Source organism: Stegastes partitus, unplaced genomic scaffold (genome assembly GCF_000690725.1).
Source record: "Stegastes partitus isolate 25-593 unplaced genomic scaffold, Stegastes_partitus-1.0.2 Scaffold1620, whole genome shotgun sequence".
In the NCBI taxonomy this organism is placed as follows: Eukaryota; Metazoa; Chordata; class Actinopteri; family Pomacentridae; genus Stegastes; species Stegastes partitus.
In genome coordinates, this window is record NW_007579351.1 from 25,565 (window position 1) to 42,126 (window position 16,562).

The window sequence follows — 16,562 nt, forward strand, 5'->3', positions numbered from 1 at the left end:
CTTCTGTTGTTCTACACATATCATTCTAACCCACAAGTATCACACGCATCAAATGTCACTGTCAATACTCCTTTACAACCCTATTTATTGAAGTCTTTCCTATATATCGAAATGCAGATGTCACTATAGTCACTTTTCCTCTGGAAGCCAGTTGATCAGTCTTAGTGACTGAAGCTCCTGCCATCTGTGCCACAATAATGAACCCCTTTCAAAGCCATTTGGATCTTCTCTTCTTGCCATCTTGATCCAAAATCTGAATCAGCTCACTCTGTTCATGCAGAGCTGGATTGGATGTTAATTCCTTAATTGTACCCTGTAGTGCGCATGTGTGTAAACATCCACATTTGTTGTGTTTCTCCACTCACTTTTTCAGGTTTTTCTCTAATCTGTCACCCTTTTGTATGTGTCACTTTGAATGTATAAAGGTGAGCACCTAATCTTTGTCTACACTCCCTGTTTCTTCATAAATGCACAAACACACAAACACAAGCTCAAGCAGCCAGTCCTCAGTGGCTCTGCATGTCAGGACAGCTTTCTGCTATTTCCCTGGATTCTTCTCACCTATGGAGGCTCAGACAGGCATGTAGGGACTGGACGGGAAGCAATATAACACTTACCGAGGTGGAAAGATGGGAAAAAATAAGATCTCTACTTGTTGCTGTGTTTTATTTTAAAAACCCTGACAATGGTGGTGTTATGTCACTATGTGTTTGTGGGCCACAGGAAAAGGTTGGACTTTGAGCTTGAAGCTAGAAGTGGTCTCACCTCAATTTGAAAAGACTGTGTGTCTGTTGGAAATAGCGTTTACAAATATTTACATTTGTGTCCGAGCCTTTCGGATATTTCTGTGTTAACTGTTCATGAGATGGCACATTTGAGTCACACACTATTACACAAATTGTCAAAAGATGTAAATGCAACTACTCGTGAGTTCTGCCTTGTCTATGGACAGACAAAAAAGTGATACTGAATGGAACAAAAATGAGTAAAACACCGTGTGGGTCTGTCTGTGTGCTGTCCAGTGGACGCCCCTCGGCCTTAGTTTCCTCAACTCAAAAATTCTCTCTGCTTTCCTGCTTACCTTTAGCTGCGATTTGGACACTTTCCCGCACTTCTCCACGTCCAGCGATGTAAAAGCGTACCAGATGGACTTGAGGAGTTCGGCTCTTAGGTCCATTTTGGAGACCGCGGTTGTGCGTAAAAACAACTACATTTCTAAGCGGTGCGCAGCGGCTTTTACGCAGCGTCAGGCGAGCGGTGGCGGCGAGAATTACCAAATTAAATGTGGGGCAGAGCGCAGACTGCTGTGCAAACGGCAAAGGACCAAAGTAGTCAGATGTAGGTCGGACTTCAAGAGGCGGAGAGTTGAGATAAAGTCTGGAGTTCTACCAGTTCCTCCGCTGAAAATAGTTTCACTTCAAACAAGCGATTAAAGACACACTTTGGATATGTTGCTCTAAACAATGGCATTCGAAAATTCTAAATCTACAAGCCAAATCTGGACATATTTCAAGCTACACTTGCAACGAATACGATTTTCCAGACAGCACAGGTTTCGAATTCCAAAAGTGCAGCCAGCCAAACACCAAATAAGAGGGATCCGTGTTGTTATCAGAGTCAGGAGGCTTGTAGAGGTTTTAGAGACACACCCTTTTGTGTATAGAGCCTAAAGCTATATTTATCTGAGCAGAGTGAAAATCTGAAGCTCAAAGATGCAACAATATGGCTTTTACATTTTTACAACAACTCTAAGTATTCAGATAATTTAACAACTGAATAAGATATCCTTTTATTGAAGGATTTCATGTGCATTTCAGTCATTTATTTTGGGATTTCTAATTATTTTTCATAAATTATCGTATAGTTCTTCATATTTCCTGTGTTTTGGTGCCATGATTTACACACATGAGCTACACATCAGTCTGCAGCCACTTTGTGTTGCTCCTGTGAATGTTTTTGTTTTGTTTCAGCAGAAGTCAGAAGTAATATTAAATCTAGTACCTGACCTAAAATAGTTTTCAAGCGAACAAAAAGCCCCCCTGGAGTTTCCCTGACTTAAGGTGCCATTTCCATAGCACTCAGAGCTCATCTTTTGTGTGATGAAGCTGTGAGTGTAGATACAGTTTAACCTCAGAATAAGGACAGCGCAATCAGACAGCATCCGCAAGCCTTGTTAGAGCCTAATGTAGGCTAATCAATAGCATAATTAGGTCATGAAAATGGTTGTCATTGTTTAGGGACAGAGAAGCTTTAGGCTGTGGCCTCTACATGTTGATATATTTATGTTTTAAGGTACATTTTTTTGGTTTAAGTATAAAAAAATCTCCTTTATAATATCCAATTGCACATCGTATTATTTTGCATTCCATAAACTAATAAATGCTGGGTCAGGTTGCCATTTCATTACACTCAGCGGTGCATATACGCCTATGTTGCAGACGATCTATTGTCTCCCTCCAAGGGCAGATCTAATCACCATCGTCTCAGGTGCTTGGTAGAAATGAGATGTCATTCAGTTCGTCATAATTCAGAATTGCCCAGCCAGCGGTCTCAGTGAGGATCGACCACTCCCAGCAATGACAATTTACCACTCTGGCGCACTTCCAGCATGGCCTTTCTCATAAAATAAAGATATAGAGCTGTTTCTAAAGCTCTTTAAAATGCAGACAGGAGGCTAAAACCCACCTCTAGCTATAATGAATGATATAATTCTACCCTAAACAGGAAAAAAAACACACTAAAACCCTGAAAGTGCTTCACAGGATGTTTATTAGACATAATTCTGATCAGTGCCGTACTTCATTGCGTGTTTTTTACCTACATCAACACTGTATTACAAGATTGCTGTTGCCGTTTAGAAATGCAATATATTCAAGGGCAGCAGACCGTGACATTACTATTCCCAGTGTCTAATCAATATCAACTCCCGTGATGAGGCAAAGATTTTTTGTTTATTGTCGACATATAGTTTACAGTCTCAGTCATGCTTGCTTGCACTGTTGGTAATTATTACAATATATTACACATTATTGTATTTGGGATGTATATCATACGTTACAGCTACAAGAGCAATACGGCCTAACTGAAACATGAAAGATGTATGATGAGGAGGCTGGAAGGAAGGCTTTGTATCATTTGTGTCATTTCAGTGCATAGTTATCTCAAAATATGTACAAAAACAAGTTCATACACGATAAAAACACTCTTACATTAATCAAAGAAATAGTTTTTTTGAAATAGACCCATTTGTTTTCTTGCTCAAACGTATTAAAAGATCAACACCATGTTCAAATGTCATATATGAAGATAAGTTTGCCAGCAGCCTCTTAGCAAAAGCTAGCATTATCACTGGAAACAAGGGAAAAGAGCTAGCTAGCCTGGCTATATCCACCGGTAAAAATAATTGCATAAAACTAGCACAGTAATAACGCCATATCTGTCTTGTTTATCATGTTTTGTATGTTTTTATGGGTGAAATGAAAAACTCAATAAATTAACTAGCCAAGCTAGCTTTTTCTCTTCTTTCACTCTTTAGGTTAGACTACACTAACTAGCTTAGCTTAGCATAAAGACTGCTAGCTGCTGGTTGTAACTTAACATCTAGCAGAAAGAAATGAACAAACTAACTTAGCCTTACATAGACTGCAAACTTCTGGTTGTGGCTTTGTATTTAGTGTTCAGAAATTAGCTAATTAGCTTAGTCTAGCCTAAAGACTGCTATCCTTTGGTTGTACTGTCATATTTAGTACACGGAAATTAAAAATGCTATCAATACTCTCATCTAATCCTGAATGTATGAAGATATTTCTCAAAATAGTGACTCTTTATTTACTGTAAATCAACTTGAGGTGAGAAAAATTCAGAAATCTTGGTGTTTCATGCTAGTAGGCTGGACATGATCTGGGCCATGCAATATAACTCAATATTTTGAAAAGTGTTATTCATACATTTCAATGTTGTGCCTCAGAACATCTAACAACACACTGACATCTGAAAGAAAACGTTTTGAAGCAGTCATAATATTACAAAAATCTCGAACCAAAGCACTCTACACAGTGAAAACAGACAGACTACAGTCTTTCAGCTGTATAAACAGCACAAAATACCAGACAGCAATACGTTAAGCTCTCTTCAAAAGCTTTTCAAAAGCACCTTTCGAGCACAGTGTTGTCTTTGTGATGGAGAAACTAAATGATGTAGATACAAACATCTGTTGAACACAGCCAGACTAAATAACTACGTGGAAAAATGCTGGTGAACATTCCTGTGCATTCGGTGCTGAAATGTACTAAAAGAGGATCAAATAATATGAATATGTTACATTCAGAATAGTTTTTATACATTATATATATAGAGAGAAGCATATTAATTCATGCTGTCTTTTAAACAATCCATATACCAAGAAGGAAGAAAAGTCAAAGTGTCATTGTACTACTATTTAGTGATTTAAAGTCAATCTGGCGCAACCCCAGTTTTTTTTTCCAATATACCATCTCCCTGCATGTAACAAACAAAAGTTAAACCAAGGAGTCACTTTCCATCCATCTTGAATGTAACAGAATGTGTCATTATTATGTGGATTCAGGCTCAGACCAGTGAGTGCAATACAGCTGCAAAAGGAAGAGCATTCATTTAAATTGCTTGAGGTAATATAAGAATCAATTTTCTGCAAAATGTTAACTTTAAATCTCTGCAATTCAATGTTTCTTACAAAAATATAAACAAGAATTGCAGTTGATTTTTGTCCTTATGTTTTATGTACAGAAAATTATATGCCACCAATCAGGTTCTGGTTTTGTATACTGATCATATTAAAATAGTTCCACAGCTTTGTGAGCCTTAGAAGGCCTCCAAATAGACTATTATGAAGGGATTTTTTTTTCCTTCCAGAAGCCTGAATGCACCAATAGCAACTTGCCCCACCTCACAACTCTATTACACTCAAGTGCCATTGCTCATTCCAATTCCTATTTTTCTACAAATTGGTCAAACCCCAGAGGTACTAGCCAAGTTTTCTAGATTGACTATTAATGTGCTACGACACGTCGGTGTTGTCTGGGTGTCAGTTTGTTGGCCAGTAGACAAGCCAGGGCGATGCCTCCGATCTGCATGAAGGCTAATCCCAACACGGTGGCAGCAATGTGGAAGACGTTGTCGTTGACCAAGCTGAAGACTTTGCGGAAGCAGCCGTGTGGGTGGATTCTCGCAGCAGCTACTCCTTCGATATCATCTGACAGAAGAGGTCGATTTTTGCAGCCCTTGCGCCTCACACAGCAGCTGTCCGGCAGGGACACTGAGGTGCCGTTCTCGATGGGCAGGAAGGTCATATGTTGGATCGCCCAGTCCGACGTTAGCCAGTCGCGCCAACCGTCGGCGCCACAACACTCAAGGGCCCTCTGCAGGCTGTCTAGAGCATCGGCACGGCCTTCATCCTCGGTGTAGCCCGCCACCGCTCGCTGTAAACCGCTGCGAAATCCTCCGGCGATGTCTTCGCGGTAGAATAGGCCTGAGAGTCCAGCTGCCAAACCGGCTACAAGTGCAGCAAGTTGGAAGAACCCGTAAGCCCTCAGCACGCAGGGCAGGTTTGCAGCCACCCCCAGACAACCCAGGAAGCCCCAGGCGGTGACGGCAGCACCTGTGGAAAGGAGGATGAGCGGGGCGTTGGGGTAACGGTTGGCAGACAGCAGCATGTAGTCCGCCAGGGAAATCTGAGCCCACACACCCAGGGTGAACAGGGCCAAGCCAGCTGCCCAGAAGAGGCAGCTGAAGGCCAGGAGCCCGAGACGCAGGAGGTGCATGACTCCCACTGGGCGGCAGCAGGGTGGGGCAGCGCCCACAGGTGGAGCTGCAGGGGGCGCCAGCGAGGCTTCTGAGCACACGGACAGGGACAGACGCTGCTGCTGGTGTTGGAGCTGCTCCTCTTGCTCCTGGTACGGAGGCAGCAGGTAGCCAGGGATGGCCGAGGGTCGACGAGGAAGAGGAGGAGGAGTGAGCAGGTCGAGACCTCTCGGAGAAGACAGCCGTCGTACAGCTAGCTGCTCGCGCTCCCATTCCAGAGCTCTTCTGCTGGGACTCGGCCGGGCTGACAGCGAGTCGTAAGGCAATGCGGAGCTCATGATCCCGGTTATGGTTTTATCTACTCCCCTCTCTCTCTCTCTCTCTCTCTTGCACACTCCCCCTCTCTCTTCCTCCCTCTATCAATCCCTTCAGTCTCGTCCTCCTGCAACACACAATCCTCCTCCCACCTCTTTATGACTGGTTATTAATCCGCCACCAACAACACCAACGCCAACTGGACTGTAAATCACAATGATAGGTGTCGCGTTCCGTCGTTATCTGCATCCACAGCCGCCTTGTTTCCACCCTTTTCATCGGTTTATTTCAGGTGTTTTTTCCACCTGCATGGTCACCGATACTCTAAATCCCTCCGCTGATAGTCACATCCCGACATCTGCCTGCCCGCTGCTGCCCCTCACTCCGGTCAATTCAAGAGGTGATTGCAGTGGGATGAACTGAGAATCCACCCATGCACACCCTCTTTCGGTGTGGAGGAGGCATCCCTTTGAATTTTACTATTTTCCATTTGTAGAGTAAATGAGCTCAGTGGGAAAAACTGTGTCCATACAGTGAATGTGTTGACATTTAGATTTAGTCAGCGCAGTAAAAGCTTATCTTAAAACAGAAAGGCATTCTCGCATCGCCTGAGGTTGTCCCTGCACGCTCAATGCACCGGCCAAAAACGCACTTAGATGAATAAATAAGCATCGAGCAGAGGTAAAGTTTCGAAAAACAGCCTTACTTATTAAGACTCAAAACCCCTGCTAATTTGCCTAATAGGGGCTGTGTGGGTGTTTTTTGATGCACAAAACACAGATTCATTGCCACTTATTAATAAAGCAAAAACACAAATAGAGAAAACGCTCCTTTTACGTAACCCAAACATTAAAGTTTAAGGATTGTCACTGTCAGAAGCAGTTTAGGAGAATATATTTACAGGGCATTTATCAGTTTGAGTACAAAAATTAGCCCTTTATTCTTTTGTTTGTTGTTTGTTGCCTCTCATATAAAATATAAAGTGGAATTTTGATCCTAGAAATGAACTTACATTTAAACATATTGACCATTTTCACATTATTTTAACCCAGTTCCTATGTTGTAGAATGTCTCAACAATTCAGATTAAATTCAAAACATGAAGCAAGCTAAAAATAGAAAACCATTTTCTAACCCCTTTAGACATGTTATTATTGCACTTTGTTGGTCCCCTGTTAAACGATGCAGCCAGTTTTATCCCAGTGATTCCTGCCTGGCATCGGCCTTCCCCCAATCAACCACCCGCTTGGTCAGAGCTAATTAAAGCGTCTCAGTTAATTAAACACATTCAAATACCTTATTTTACGAGGATACCCATAATACTGAAATGATGACAGCGAGGGGAATACCCAGAAAAACTGACGGGAGGGGAGGGGAGAGGGGGTGAGGTTGCAATCTGCTCTCATGATACACCTTTTACTTTTATTTTCCTGTATTAAAAATAAATGAAATTCGACTGGACTGACCACAATGCTTTTCATTAGTTCTCCAGTGAGCAGGGGCAGATTGCTTCTACAACAGGCAGCTGAAGGTCTGTAGAGGAAATGAGATCATGTTTATGATGTTTAAGAAGGAATCTTTACACTACAACCATCACTTTCAGCAGGTCATTCAGTTTTATGTGCACTTTGGATAGAAAGGAAAGAAAACACATCACCTGACATGCAGGATCAGATTTCAAAGTACAACTCCTTGAAAATCAATGAGTTTGGAGAAGTGGGTTGCAGAGTCGCTCCTTTGAAACAGTCCATTCAATAAATAAACACTATACGGCAGCATATGCTTTAAACAAAGTTAAACTTGCAGCTCCTTGTTGTTTGTGACAGCTTGCATATCTTCAAGTGTTCAACCAGGGATTTCCTAAATTGTTTCATTTTGTGAATTCATAGAGACCCCAATGGTAGAAACAAGAGTCTACAGCAATGCTATGCTCAGCTGTGCAACATTCAATAATCTGCACAAAAAATGCAGTTTGGATTAATCGGACCATGAGAGGTTACATTGATGATGAGATGATGGTGATAAATGAAACATTATGTAATTATTAAAGTCGTTTTATTTACTCCTTAAGGGAATGCGTACCTAATTTCAGGTCAATGCATTCAACAGTTAATATTGACAAATGACGAAAATCATTTCAAACAAATCAAAGTTGGTGCAGTATAAATGTTTTTCTGATTTCCTGTCCTTGTTAATGATCTAAATACTTAGTTTGGTAAATATGATGATGTACTCTAATGCAATATAACTCTCAGCAGAAACTGAACATTGTACTCTAAAAGCAGGATTTATTGTACGTCTATCATTCTGGGCTGTATATTGTACAACTCTCAAGTTATACAATCTGTCCCTTGAACTGATGCTCCTCCACGTATCACCTGTTTACTGTAAACCTTTACGTCAACATTTTCTCAGATGTTACAGCCTCAGACGAAGACGTCTTCTCACTTATTTGCCACTTGCTCGCCTCCTTCTAAAGATGAGAGAGGTGCCCTTGTTTTCATTTAAGCACAAAATATTACAACTACAACACAGAGAAGGAAACGAGTGCAGCATACGGAGTAAAAAAAATCTATTTATTGAACACTTTTTGTTCACTTGTGATTTCCATTTTGAACATAATTATTCTTCCCCTGTTGCAAAGTGAGAAGAGTTAAGCTGATATGTCAGAAAGATTTGTGTTTAACAAGTTTGGTGTTTCTGCAAAATTTACTCAAAGGTACTTTGCTAACCCGCTAATCTCGCTTTGTATGACAGCCCTCAGCTAATGCAAAGAAAGCCTGGCTAAGTCACACTTGTTTCATGGTACACCCCTCAGATCAGCCAAAATACACTCTCTCATCAGAACTTCTTAAATTTGATAACTGTAAACATGTAAACCTAACCATTCTGAAACAATAAACACTCTATTTTACATTTTCACTGGTTGAACCACTGACAAAGTCTATTATGTATTTAAGTACTTGATTCTCTTGAGTCCACAGTCTGTGCTGCTCCTCCCTCGTCCTTGTGTGTCTCCATGTGTTTCATCAGTTTGGCCTTGGAGGCGAACGCTTTCATGCACTGTTCACAATATGGTTTCACCCGCTTCAACCCAGAATGGCAGCGTTTGTGTCGTGCCAGCTCTGATGAGCTCTTGAACTTGAGCTCACACATGTTGCAGGGATACGGCCTTTCGCCCGTGTGAATTCTCTGGTGCAGCTGAGCCTCGCTGAGCGTGAGGAAGGACTTGTCGCAGTGTCCGCAGGGGAACGGCCTCTCTCCTGTGTGAATGAGGTTGTGTCTGGTCAGTGCGTATGGTTTGGTGAAGCCTTTGCCGCAGTAGGTGCAGGGGTACGGGCGGGCGCCGGTGTGAGAGACTATATGTTCTTGCTGGGTTTTCTTGCTCTTGAAACGTTTGTCGCACTGAGAGCAGGGGTAGGGTCTGTCATCCACATGTGACCTGTGATGCTTCGAGAGCTCGCCTTGTGACAAAAACCCTTTCCCGCATTGAGAACAGAGGAACGGTTTCTCCCCAGTGTGCATCCTCTCATGTCTGGCCAGCACTGACACCAGAGTGAACCTCTTGGGGCAGTGGGAGCACTGGAAAGGCCGCTCGCCTGTGTGAACACGGAGATGTTTGATGAGCATAAAGCGGAGCGAGAACTGTTTGCTGCACTGGTTGCATTGATAAGGTCGCTCTCCAGTGTGAGTGGACAGGTGCCTCTTTACGTCGGACCTCCGGGTGTATGTTTTCTCACAATGTGGGCATTTAAACTGATGCTTCACCTGATGCATCTGCCGGTGTTGGGAGCGTGCGAGCAGGGAGTCAAAGCCTTCGCCGCACTTCTGGCAGATGTAGCGTTTAGTAGTGACGTGGGACTTCCTGTGCTCAAGCAGCTCTGAGGGAGAAGGGAAGCTCCGGCTGCAGATGGAGCAGATCTGAGGGAGCTGGCTCTCCTCTGAGTGAACCTTTTTATGGTGGACGGTCAGTGCTTTGAGATTAGCGAAGGAGCTCCTGCACAGCTGGCATGAGAAGGAGATGGCCATGCCGTGATGTTTACTCTCGTGCTTTGCCAGATCCCATGAGTGCTGGAAAGTTCGGTCGCACTGTGAGCAGTGAAACGGTCGCTCTCCGGTGTGGGTGAGCTGGTGTCTCCTGACGTCTGACGTCCGGGTGAATGTCTTCCCACACGTTTCACATGTGAGCGCCTTCTGTCTGCTGAGTGACTGAGAAACATTTAGTTTACTTTGACTGTCAGGCTGCTCTGCTTTTCTCTCCTCTATGTTTTCTTTGGGAAAAAGTTTAATGGATGTAAATATTTCATCAGTGCTGGAGGGAGATGGTGTAAATTTGGTTCCTGAAAGAGTCCTGTACACTCCTGTGTTAACACTCTGCATGTGGAAGTGAGGGGGACTGTTTACATCCGAGAGATGGAAAGGACACTGAGAGCAGGTGAAGATGATAGACATCGTCTCCTCTGAATCATCTGCATATAAGAAAAAGAAATAGGTGAGTGGGTAAAATCTTTGAGTTTTCAGAAACAAGTCTAACATTATTCTCTTCTTTGTGTCATATACCTTTGTCAGATCCTTTGATGGCGATCACAGACGGGGCAACTGACACATCAGTTGTGCTCCTGGAGAAACAAAAACATCACGTAAATCTTTAAATAAAGATAATTTTAACATTTCTGTAAATAATTGTGCACCATAAACAAATTCTCGGCTTCATGATGAGCATCAAATGAGAACCACTCTCATATTTGTACAGTAAACAAGTAAACAACAACTAGTTAGCTTAGCACAAAGACTGAAAGCCTTGGGAAACAGCTAGCCTGGCTATGTGCAAAGACAACAGACGCTGCCTACTATCACCACAATAACATGTTAATTAGTGAGCTTCAGCAGTGCTGTCAGGCAGATTTTGTTATCTTAAGTAGGTGTTCCAGGCTGCTGGCTGTTGCTTCATACGTGCTGTAGGTGCGATTTGTCAGATTTGCAGCAAAAAGGTTGCAGTCAAAGACGCTAATATCAGTAGTTTAAAGCTAATAAGGCATTAATTTAACTGAAAAATACAATTAGATCATTAATCTTTTGTCAGAAAATTAATAATCAACTATAATTCAATGATCGTGAAAACCCAGCAGACATAAGAGTAGTGATTGATCTTCTTTTTCCAAGTCTCAGCTTTAAAGCAAAAAGGCATATTCATTAAATGTCAAACTATTGTTTTACTTCCTAAATAAATCTATTAACGGTCAAACTGACATGTGCTGTATCTTTAGACTAAAATAAGCACACATTTTTTTTTAAAAAAAAGGTGCTTTTCAAGATTTAAAACAACAAATTAATCAAAACACAACTGCATTCATGGCGAAAAAAATCATAACAAATGTGTCTCCAGTAGCTGTTTTTGGTGCTGTTCTTATGTAATGTTGCAGGTGTTTTGGCTGCAGAAAATCGAGTGACAAAAAACTGATAACAATAGGAAACATTTACAGGATCACAGTATAAATCGTTTTTGTACATTTTTGGTTCTTCGCCAACTCCTCTTGTCGTCCTCTTGATTTTCCACGACGGTGAAGTCTTTGTTTGCAGACGTGAAGATCTGCGTATGTTAGCTGAAGAGTCAGACTGTTGTGTTTCAGTCACGTCACTGGAAACGTTTTCCTTCAGGTCGGTGCAAGAGTCTGTATTGCTCTCTAATCCTCCAGGCTGGAAATCATTCATCACTTGTTCTGCAGTGTTTTCTCTTTTCTCCTCTGTTTGGTCACTTGTTTCATGTCCTTCTTGTGCTTTTCCTTCATCTGGTCCATTTCCAGACCCAAGCCCGTCATTAAGGGACGAATCATTGCTCTTTCCCATTGTTGCATCCTGACCCAGGCTCTCCTTCCGTAATGCAAAAGTTTTTGTCAAAGTCTCCAAAGCTTTCGCTACATCTACAGTTTCACTCGATTCCTCAGACCTCACGCCAGTTGCCTCCTCACTGCCAGTGTTATCCGTGCTCACAGCCACAATCTCCTCCTCGTAGAAATCTGTCTGAACTTGAACTTCAGCTGATTCCATCATTTCCTCGTCCACCTCGGATGCTCCGACTTCAACTTCAGTGTAGACGGTGACGACACTGTACTGGTCTGATCCAGCAAAAGTGATGGGGTTCAGTATGTTGGCGTAGTTATGGATGGATTCCAGTCCGACTGATATGTTTGTCTTTTGTGAAGGAGGAATCGATAAAGCCGACATGATGCAGTTACCAACAGTGGAAGAGGGGCCATCTGTAAAAAACAGAAACACGGCAAAAATTAATTAGTTCCTACTGATGATAGCGTTACTACTTTAACAGCATGAGCTCAGGATACTCACATATACGGCTGTAATTAATGATCTTTTATATTTTTTAGGATATTTTTTCACACCAACCAACAATTGTTTAACTTAATAAAACATTAACAAATAGGTAATAAAATATTTTAGAAGTCCCAACATCAGTTTATACCATCAGTCTAAAACCTAAATATACTTCATCTACTATGTTATACAGAAGTAGGTTTTTGGCATTTATTTTTCTATTTGATTAAATTTAAGTTAAATAAATGTCAGAAACTCCTAATAAAGACCAACACTGTCAAAATACCACTGTGTTTCCAAGAATTTCATTTTATTTCATGTGCACACAGTGTGAAAAGTTTTAATTTAAAATTCTGAAATCGAATACTTGTGACATATATATGTTTATATGATTTTATGATACTGTCACACACTCATAATGTATGAGTAAGTTATGTAAACTTTAACTTGTCACATAAACAAGTGAAATAAGGTCTACATAAAAATTAAATGAGGTCTTAGTAAACTGTTAAATTGACGCTCTTTTAAAAGAGATTCTTCACCTCAATGACACGTTTCCTGTTTAAATAAAAATAAATCCAAAAAATAAACAAATCTCCTTGTTTTAAAATTGTGAAAATAACATATTTTCATGCAAATTTTGTGTGTTTTTACCGACAATAGGCACAGATGCAAATAAAGCTTGAATATGAAATTGTAAGAACTGATACTGGATCATAAATCTGAAATTGTACTTTTTTTCTTTGATATTATTATATTATATTTTGATCAGTTGACAAGTTGTTTCAGCTCCACTTACATGCCATTTTCAGTAGTCCTGAACTTTTGTAGTGATCGAAGATTAAGCTCAGATCCTCAGGTGACGACTGAACACATTCCTCCAAAATAGAAGGAGCAGAGCAGAGCCAGGCTGCAGTCTGTAATGATAGAGCAGCTGTTTTTAAGTCCTTGTTCAAATGGCTCAGCACAGGTAGAACAACCTGACTGATGGAATGAATACCTGTTTAAGGTCTGGTATTGGAAGCAGCTTTTCCAGCTTTGAGAGCAGCTCCCACAGCAACACGTGCAGCGCTGCATCATACTGTGGACCGTATTCCACTGGGAAAACCTCCTGTAAAAGATAATGAAATGTTAGTTGATGTTCTCTCAAGGAAAGAAATACTTAATTTTCAAAATGCTTCTTACCTGAAAGAAATATGCCCTCTCGATTGGATCTTTCAGCAGGCTCTGGACAAGTGCAATAAAAGTAGACTCTGTTGTTTTCACCTCAGCATCCCTGTACTGCCACAAATTGGATTCATGTCATTAAAAGAGTTCTAATCATTAACTGGTGTTATCTGTTGTCCTTAACTGTACTTACGTCTGTGATTGCAGAGGTTATTGGGAGTCTGTCCAAGTAGCTCTGGATCACTTGAGAATCAACAGAACCAGGCGTGGAGCCTTTACACAGCTCCAGAATCAACTGAAATATGATCAGACTGAGTTACTGAAGAATTCTAACAACTAAATGAGCACAATTGTCGATGACGCAAAGTACTGCTCACCCTTGCTCGTAGGCCGAGGATGAGCTGGGCTCTCTGTCTGTGGTTGATCAGACCAGGTACTGCCTCCGTCACCATGAACACAAACTCCTGCAGCTTCTCGTAGTTCATCACATCTTTCTGCTTCGCCAGCTGCCACATAGCAGCAGACAGGAGCTGCAGAGGAGGGACCAGGAGGCGAAGGGAAGACAGAGGCAGGCTAGGATCTGAAACAAGGATGCAATGTAAGAAAGGATCTCTGGAGGGCAGCAATGAGCTTTTAACTCAGAGTGGACTTGCAGCAATAAACACAAAATCCCTCATTTAATTTACTCGTTTTAAAATCTTTAAATTAAAACTTTCAGATTAGACATGTAACACAGCCAACACTTTGCTCAATCATAGCAATGACACTGTTACTACAGTTAATGACTCTATTTATTCTGCCTTATATTTAAACTACAAGCTATAGGCCTATGAATCAGTATAAATACTGGACAAAACTATAAAATAAGAGTTCTAACATACAACCCAATAAGCTGTACTTTATATATCAGAATAATAAAGTGTACTTTCTGACATTATATTAAATGCTAATATATCATATTTACATCTTATGTGACAGCTGCAGTCTGACAGAATGAATGTACTGATTCCTTTAATTAGACGGGTCCCGCTAACTGTGTCAGTGGGATAAACACAGTTTACTTTCCATTCCGGCGGCAGCAGGCTGCTCATTTACGTACCGTTTGGTTTCTTTGTTGACCCAAAAACCTCCATCAGTGCAGGCCGCCACTTGTCGCGATGAGAAATTAATGCAAAATTCAGTTGTTTGACTTGGTGGCTAACATGCGCTGTTAGCACGCAAGCACCGTATCCTCAACTCCCTCCTGCGTCTCGCTTTTCAAAATAAAATATTCAGACTGATGACCGCTTTCCTCCTCATCATCTTTAAAGCCCCCTTCAGCAGTTTTTTTCCCCTTTCACATCTATTACAAACTGAAATGTCCATCATAATGCAACTTTCCTTGATAAAGAATAAACATTTAACAGCTTAGATAAATGATGCTCACCAATAAATAATTTAATCTAGAGTTTCCCCCTCTACAAGACATTAACATTATCTTGATCTTGATAGTGCATAGGTTACTGAACACAAAGACACAAGACAAAAAAGTGTACAGTTAAGCAAGAAAAATGCCAAGACATTTACAGTTATAATATGCAAAAGCTCCTTCATATCCTGGTGATTTACGTTTTCAGAGCTGTTTGCACTGCATGCAATACTACTAGATTTCTAGGTGTCTTACTTTATGGATTTATTATTATTTTTATATTATGTTTATTCCTCTGTCAGAGCTGTGCGAACAGCTTGTAAGACTAGATAGAATGATGATCAAATTAAATCGTAGAAGTTGTCCTGAACCTCCTTTTGTTAGAGACACAAACCAATGCATTTACAGCAAATTTTCTATGGAATACATGTCAGATGCATTTTTCCACTTAATCTGTCGGTTGTTTTAATAGAATCAAATGGATCAATGTGTGAAAGGATCATTTTGATGTTAGTAAAAAAAGAAAAAGAAAACACAACCCACTGCTGAGAGACAAACGTTATTGTTACACTAGCTCTTATTCATGCATTTTATCTGCCTGTGTAGTGAATACTCTTCACACCTCTGTTGATTTTATTCTGTTCATTCCTATTTCATAACGTTTGATACAATAAAATCTGTTTCTGTATAAACTTTTCAAAACAGAAAGCTAGACTTCACAATAAAAGCTCAAACCTCTTCCTCACGCTGCTGTGACGTCATGGCGCAGTCACGCAGCTCAGAGTCACGTGAAACGTTTGACTGCAAACATTTTAATGCACCGCTTTCTGTCTTTTGACAGTGAAATTATTTGCTGTTCGTCTTAAAACTGCACTTTAATCAGCTGGAATCCTGTAAAATCCATCATGGACGAGGACGGGCTGCCGATAGTCGGCTCTGGAGTGGATCTGACAAAGGTTGGCGTTTAACTAGTTAGCTAACAGTGACGGTAGCTAGCTAACAGGCTGCTGAGGAAATGACAAGAAAGTCAAACAGTGCTGCTGGAGAGCTGGAGATTTAGTTATAAAATAAAATAAACTGATTTATACAAAAGTTGTGACAGAAACTGTGGTACTTGGTCTGTCGGTTTGTCATTTCAGCTGCCAGACTGTGGACACTTTGTCACTCTGTTTTTTTTCTTCTAAAGGAAGCAGAATTTATTAGGTCACATATTTTACTTCTACAAGAAGATAAATGCAGATCTTCTCACTTTAAGATTTGATCTTCAAGTATGGAAATGTTTTAATTACACTAAAATGATGCCACTGCAAACTACAGATGCATACATCAGCAAATATATTGGTTAAAATCGAACCATTGCAACAAATAAGAATTTATATGCATTTAAAGTACTGTTAGAATAACTGTAATAAGTCTAGATTAAATAACTGTTAATAACAACCAGTTTACTTCTAGGAATAGTTTTTCATTTATGTGTCTGTGGAACTCCTCCCCTTTATGCAGGAATGTCACATGAAACATCAGACACTGAATAGTATCAAATAATATCAATATTTCTCAATATT

General features: G+C 40.8%; 3 protein-coding genes across 4 annotated transcripts in view; 1 reads left to right on the top strand and 2 right to left on the bottom strand.

The window, feature by feature from the left end:
- Positions 1-1,484, bottom strand: part of def6c (DEF6 guanine nucleotide exchange factor c) — a 10,074-nt gene extending 8,590 nt beyond the window's left edge. Inside the window, exon 1 of one of the 2 annotated variants that reach the window (XM_008300985.1) lies at positions 1,082-1,484. In XM_008300985.1, coding sequence (XP_008299207.1) covers positions 1,082-1,177 — 96 coding nt within the window. In that variant the 5' untranslated portion in view covers positions 1,178-1,484. The remainder of the gene's footprint in view (positions 1-1,081) is intronic. The other variant, XM_008300986.1, reaches the window with a different exon arrangement.
- A 7,163-nt stretch (positions 1,485-8,647) lies between these two features.
- On the bottom strand, positions 8,648-14,821 carry LOC103371614 (zinc finger protein 665). The gene is made up of 9 exons (XM_008300987.1): positions 14,689-14,821; positions 13,967-14,169; positions 13,783-13,884; positions 13,608-13,703; positions 13,423-13,533; positions 13,222-13,339; positions 11,602-12,349; positions 10,653-10,711; positions 8,648-10,561 (listed from the first exon to the last, which is right to left on the bottom strand). The coding sequence occupies exons 1-9, from the start codon at positions 14,720-14,722 to the stop codon at positions 9,048-9,050; spliced, it is 2,985 nt and encodes a 994-aa protein (XP_008299209.1). The 5' UTR covers positions 14,723-14,821; the 3' UTR covers positions 8,648-9,047.
- Positions 14,822-15,771: 950 nt separating this feature from the next.
- washc3 (WASH complex subunit 3) overlaps positions 15,772-16,562 on the top strand; it is a 4,377-nt gene continuing 3,586 nt past the window's right edge. Inside the window, exon 1 of the mRNA XM_008300988.1 lies at positions 15,772-15,953. Coding sequence (XP_008299210.1) covers positions 15,903-15,953 — 51 coding nt within the window. The 5' untranslated portion in view covers positions 15,772-15,902. The remainder of the gene's footprint in view (positions 15,954-16,562) is intronic.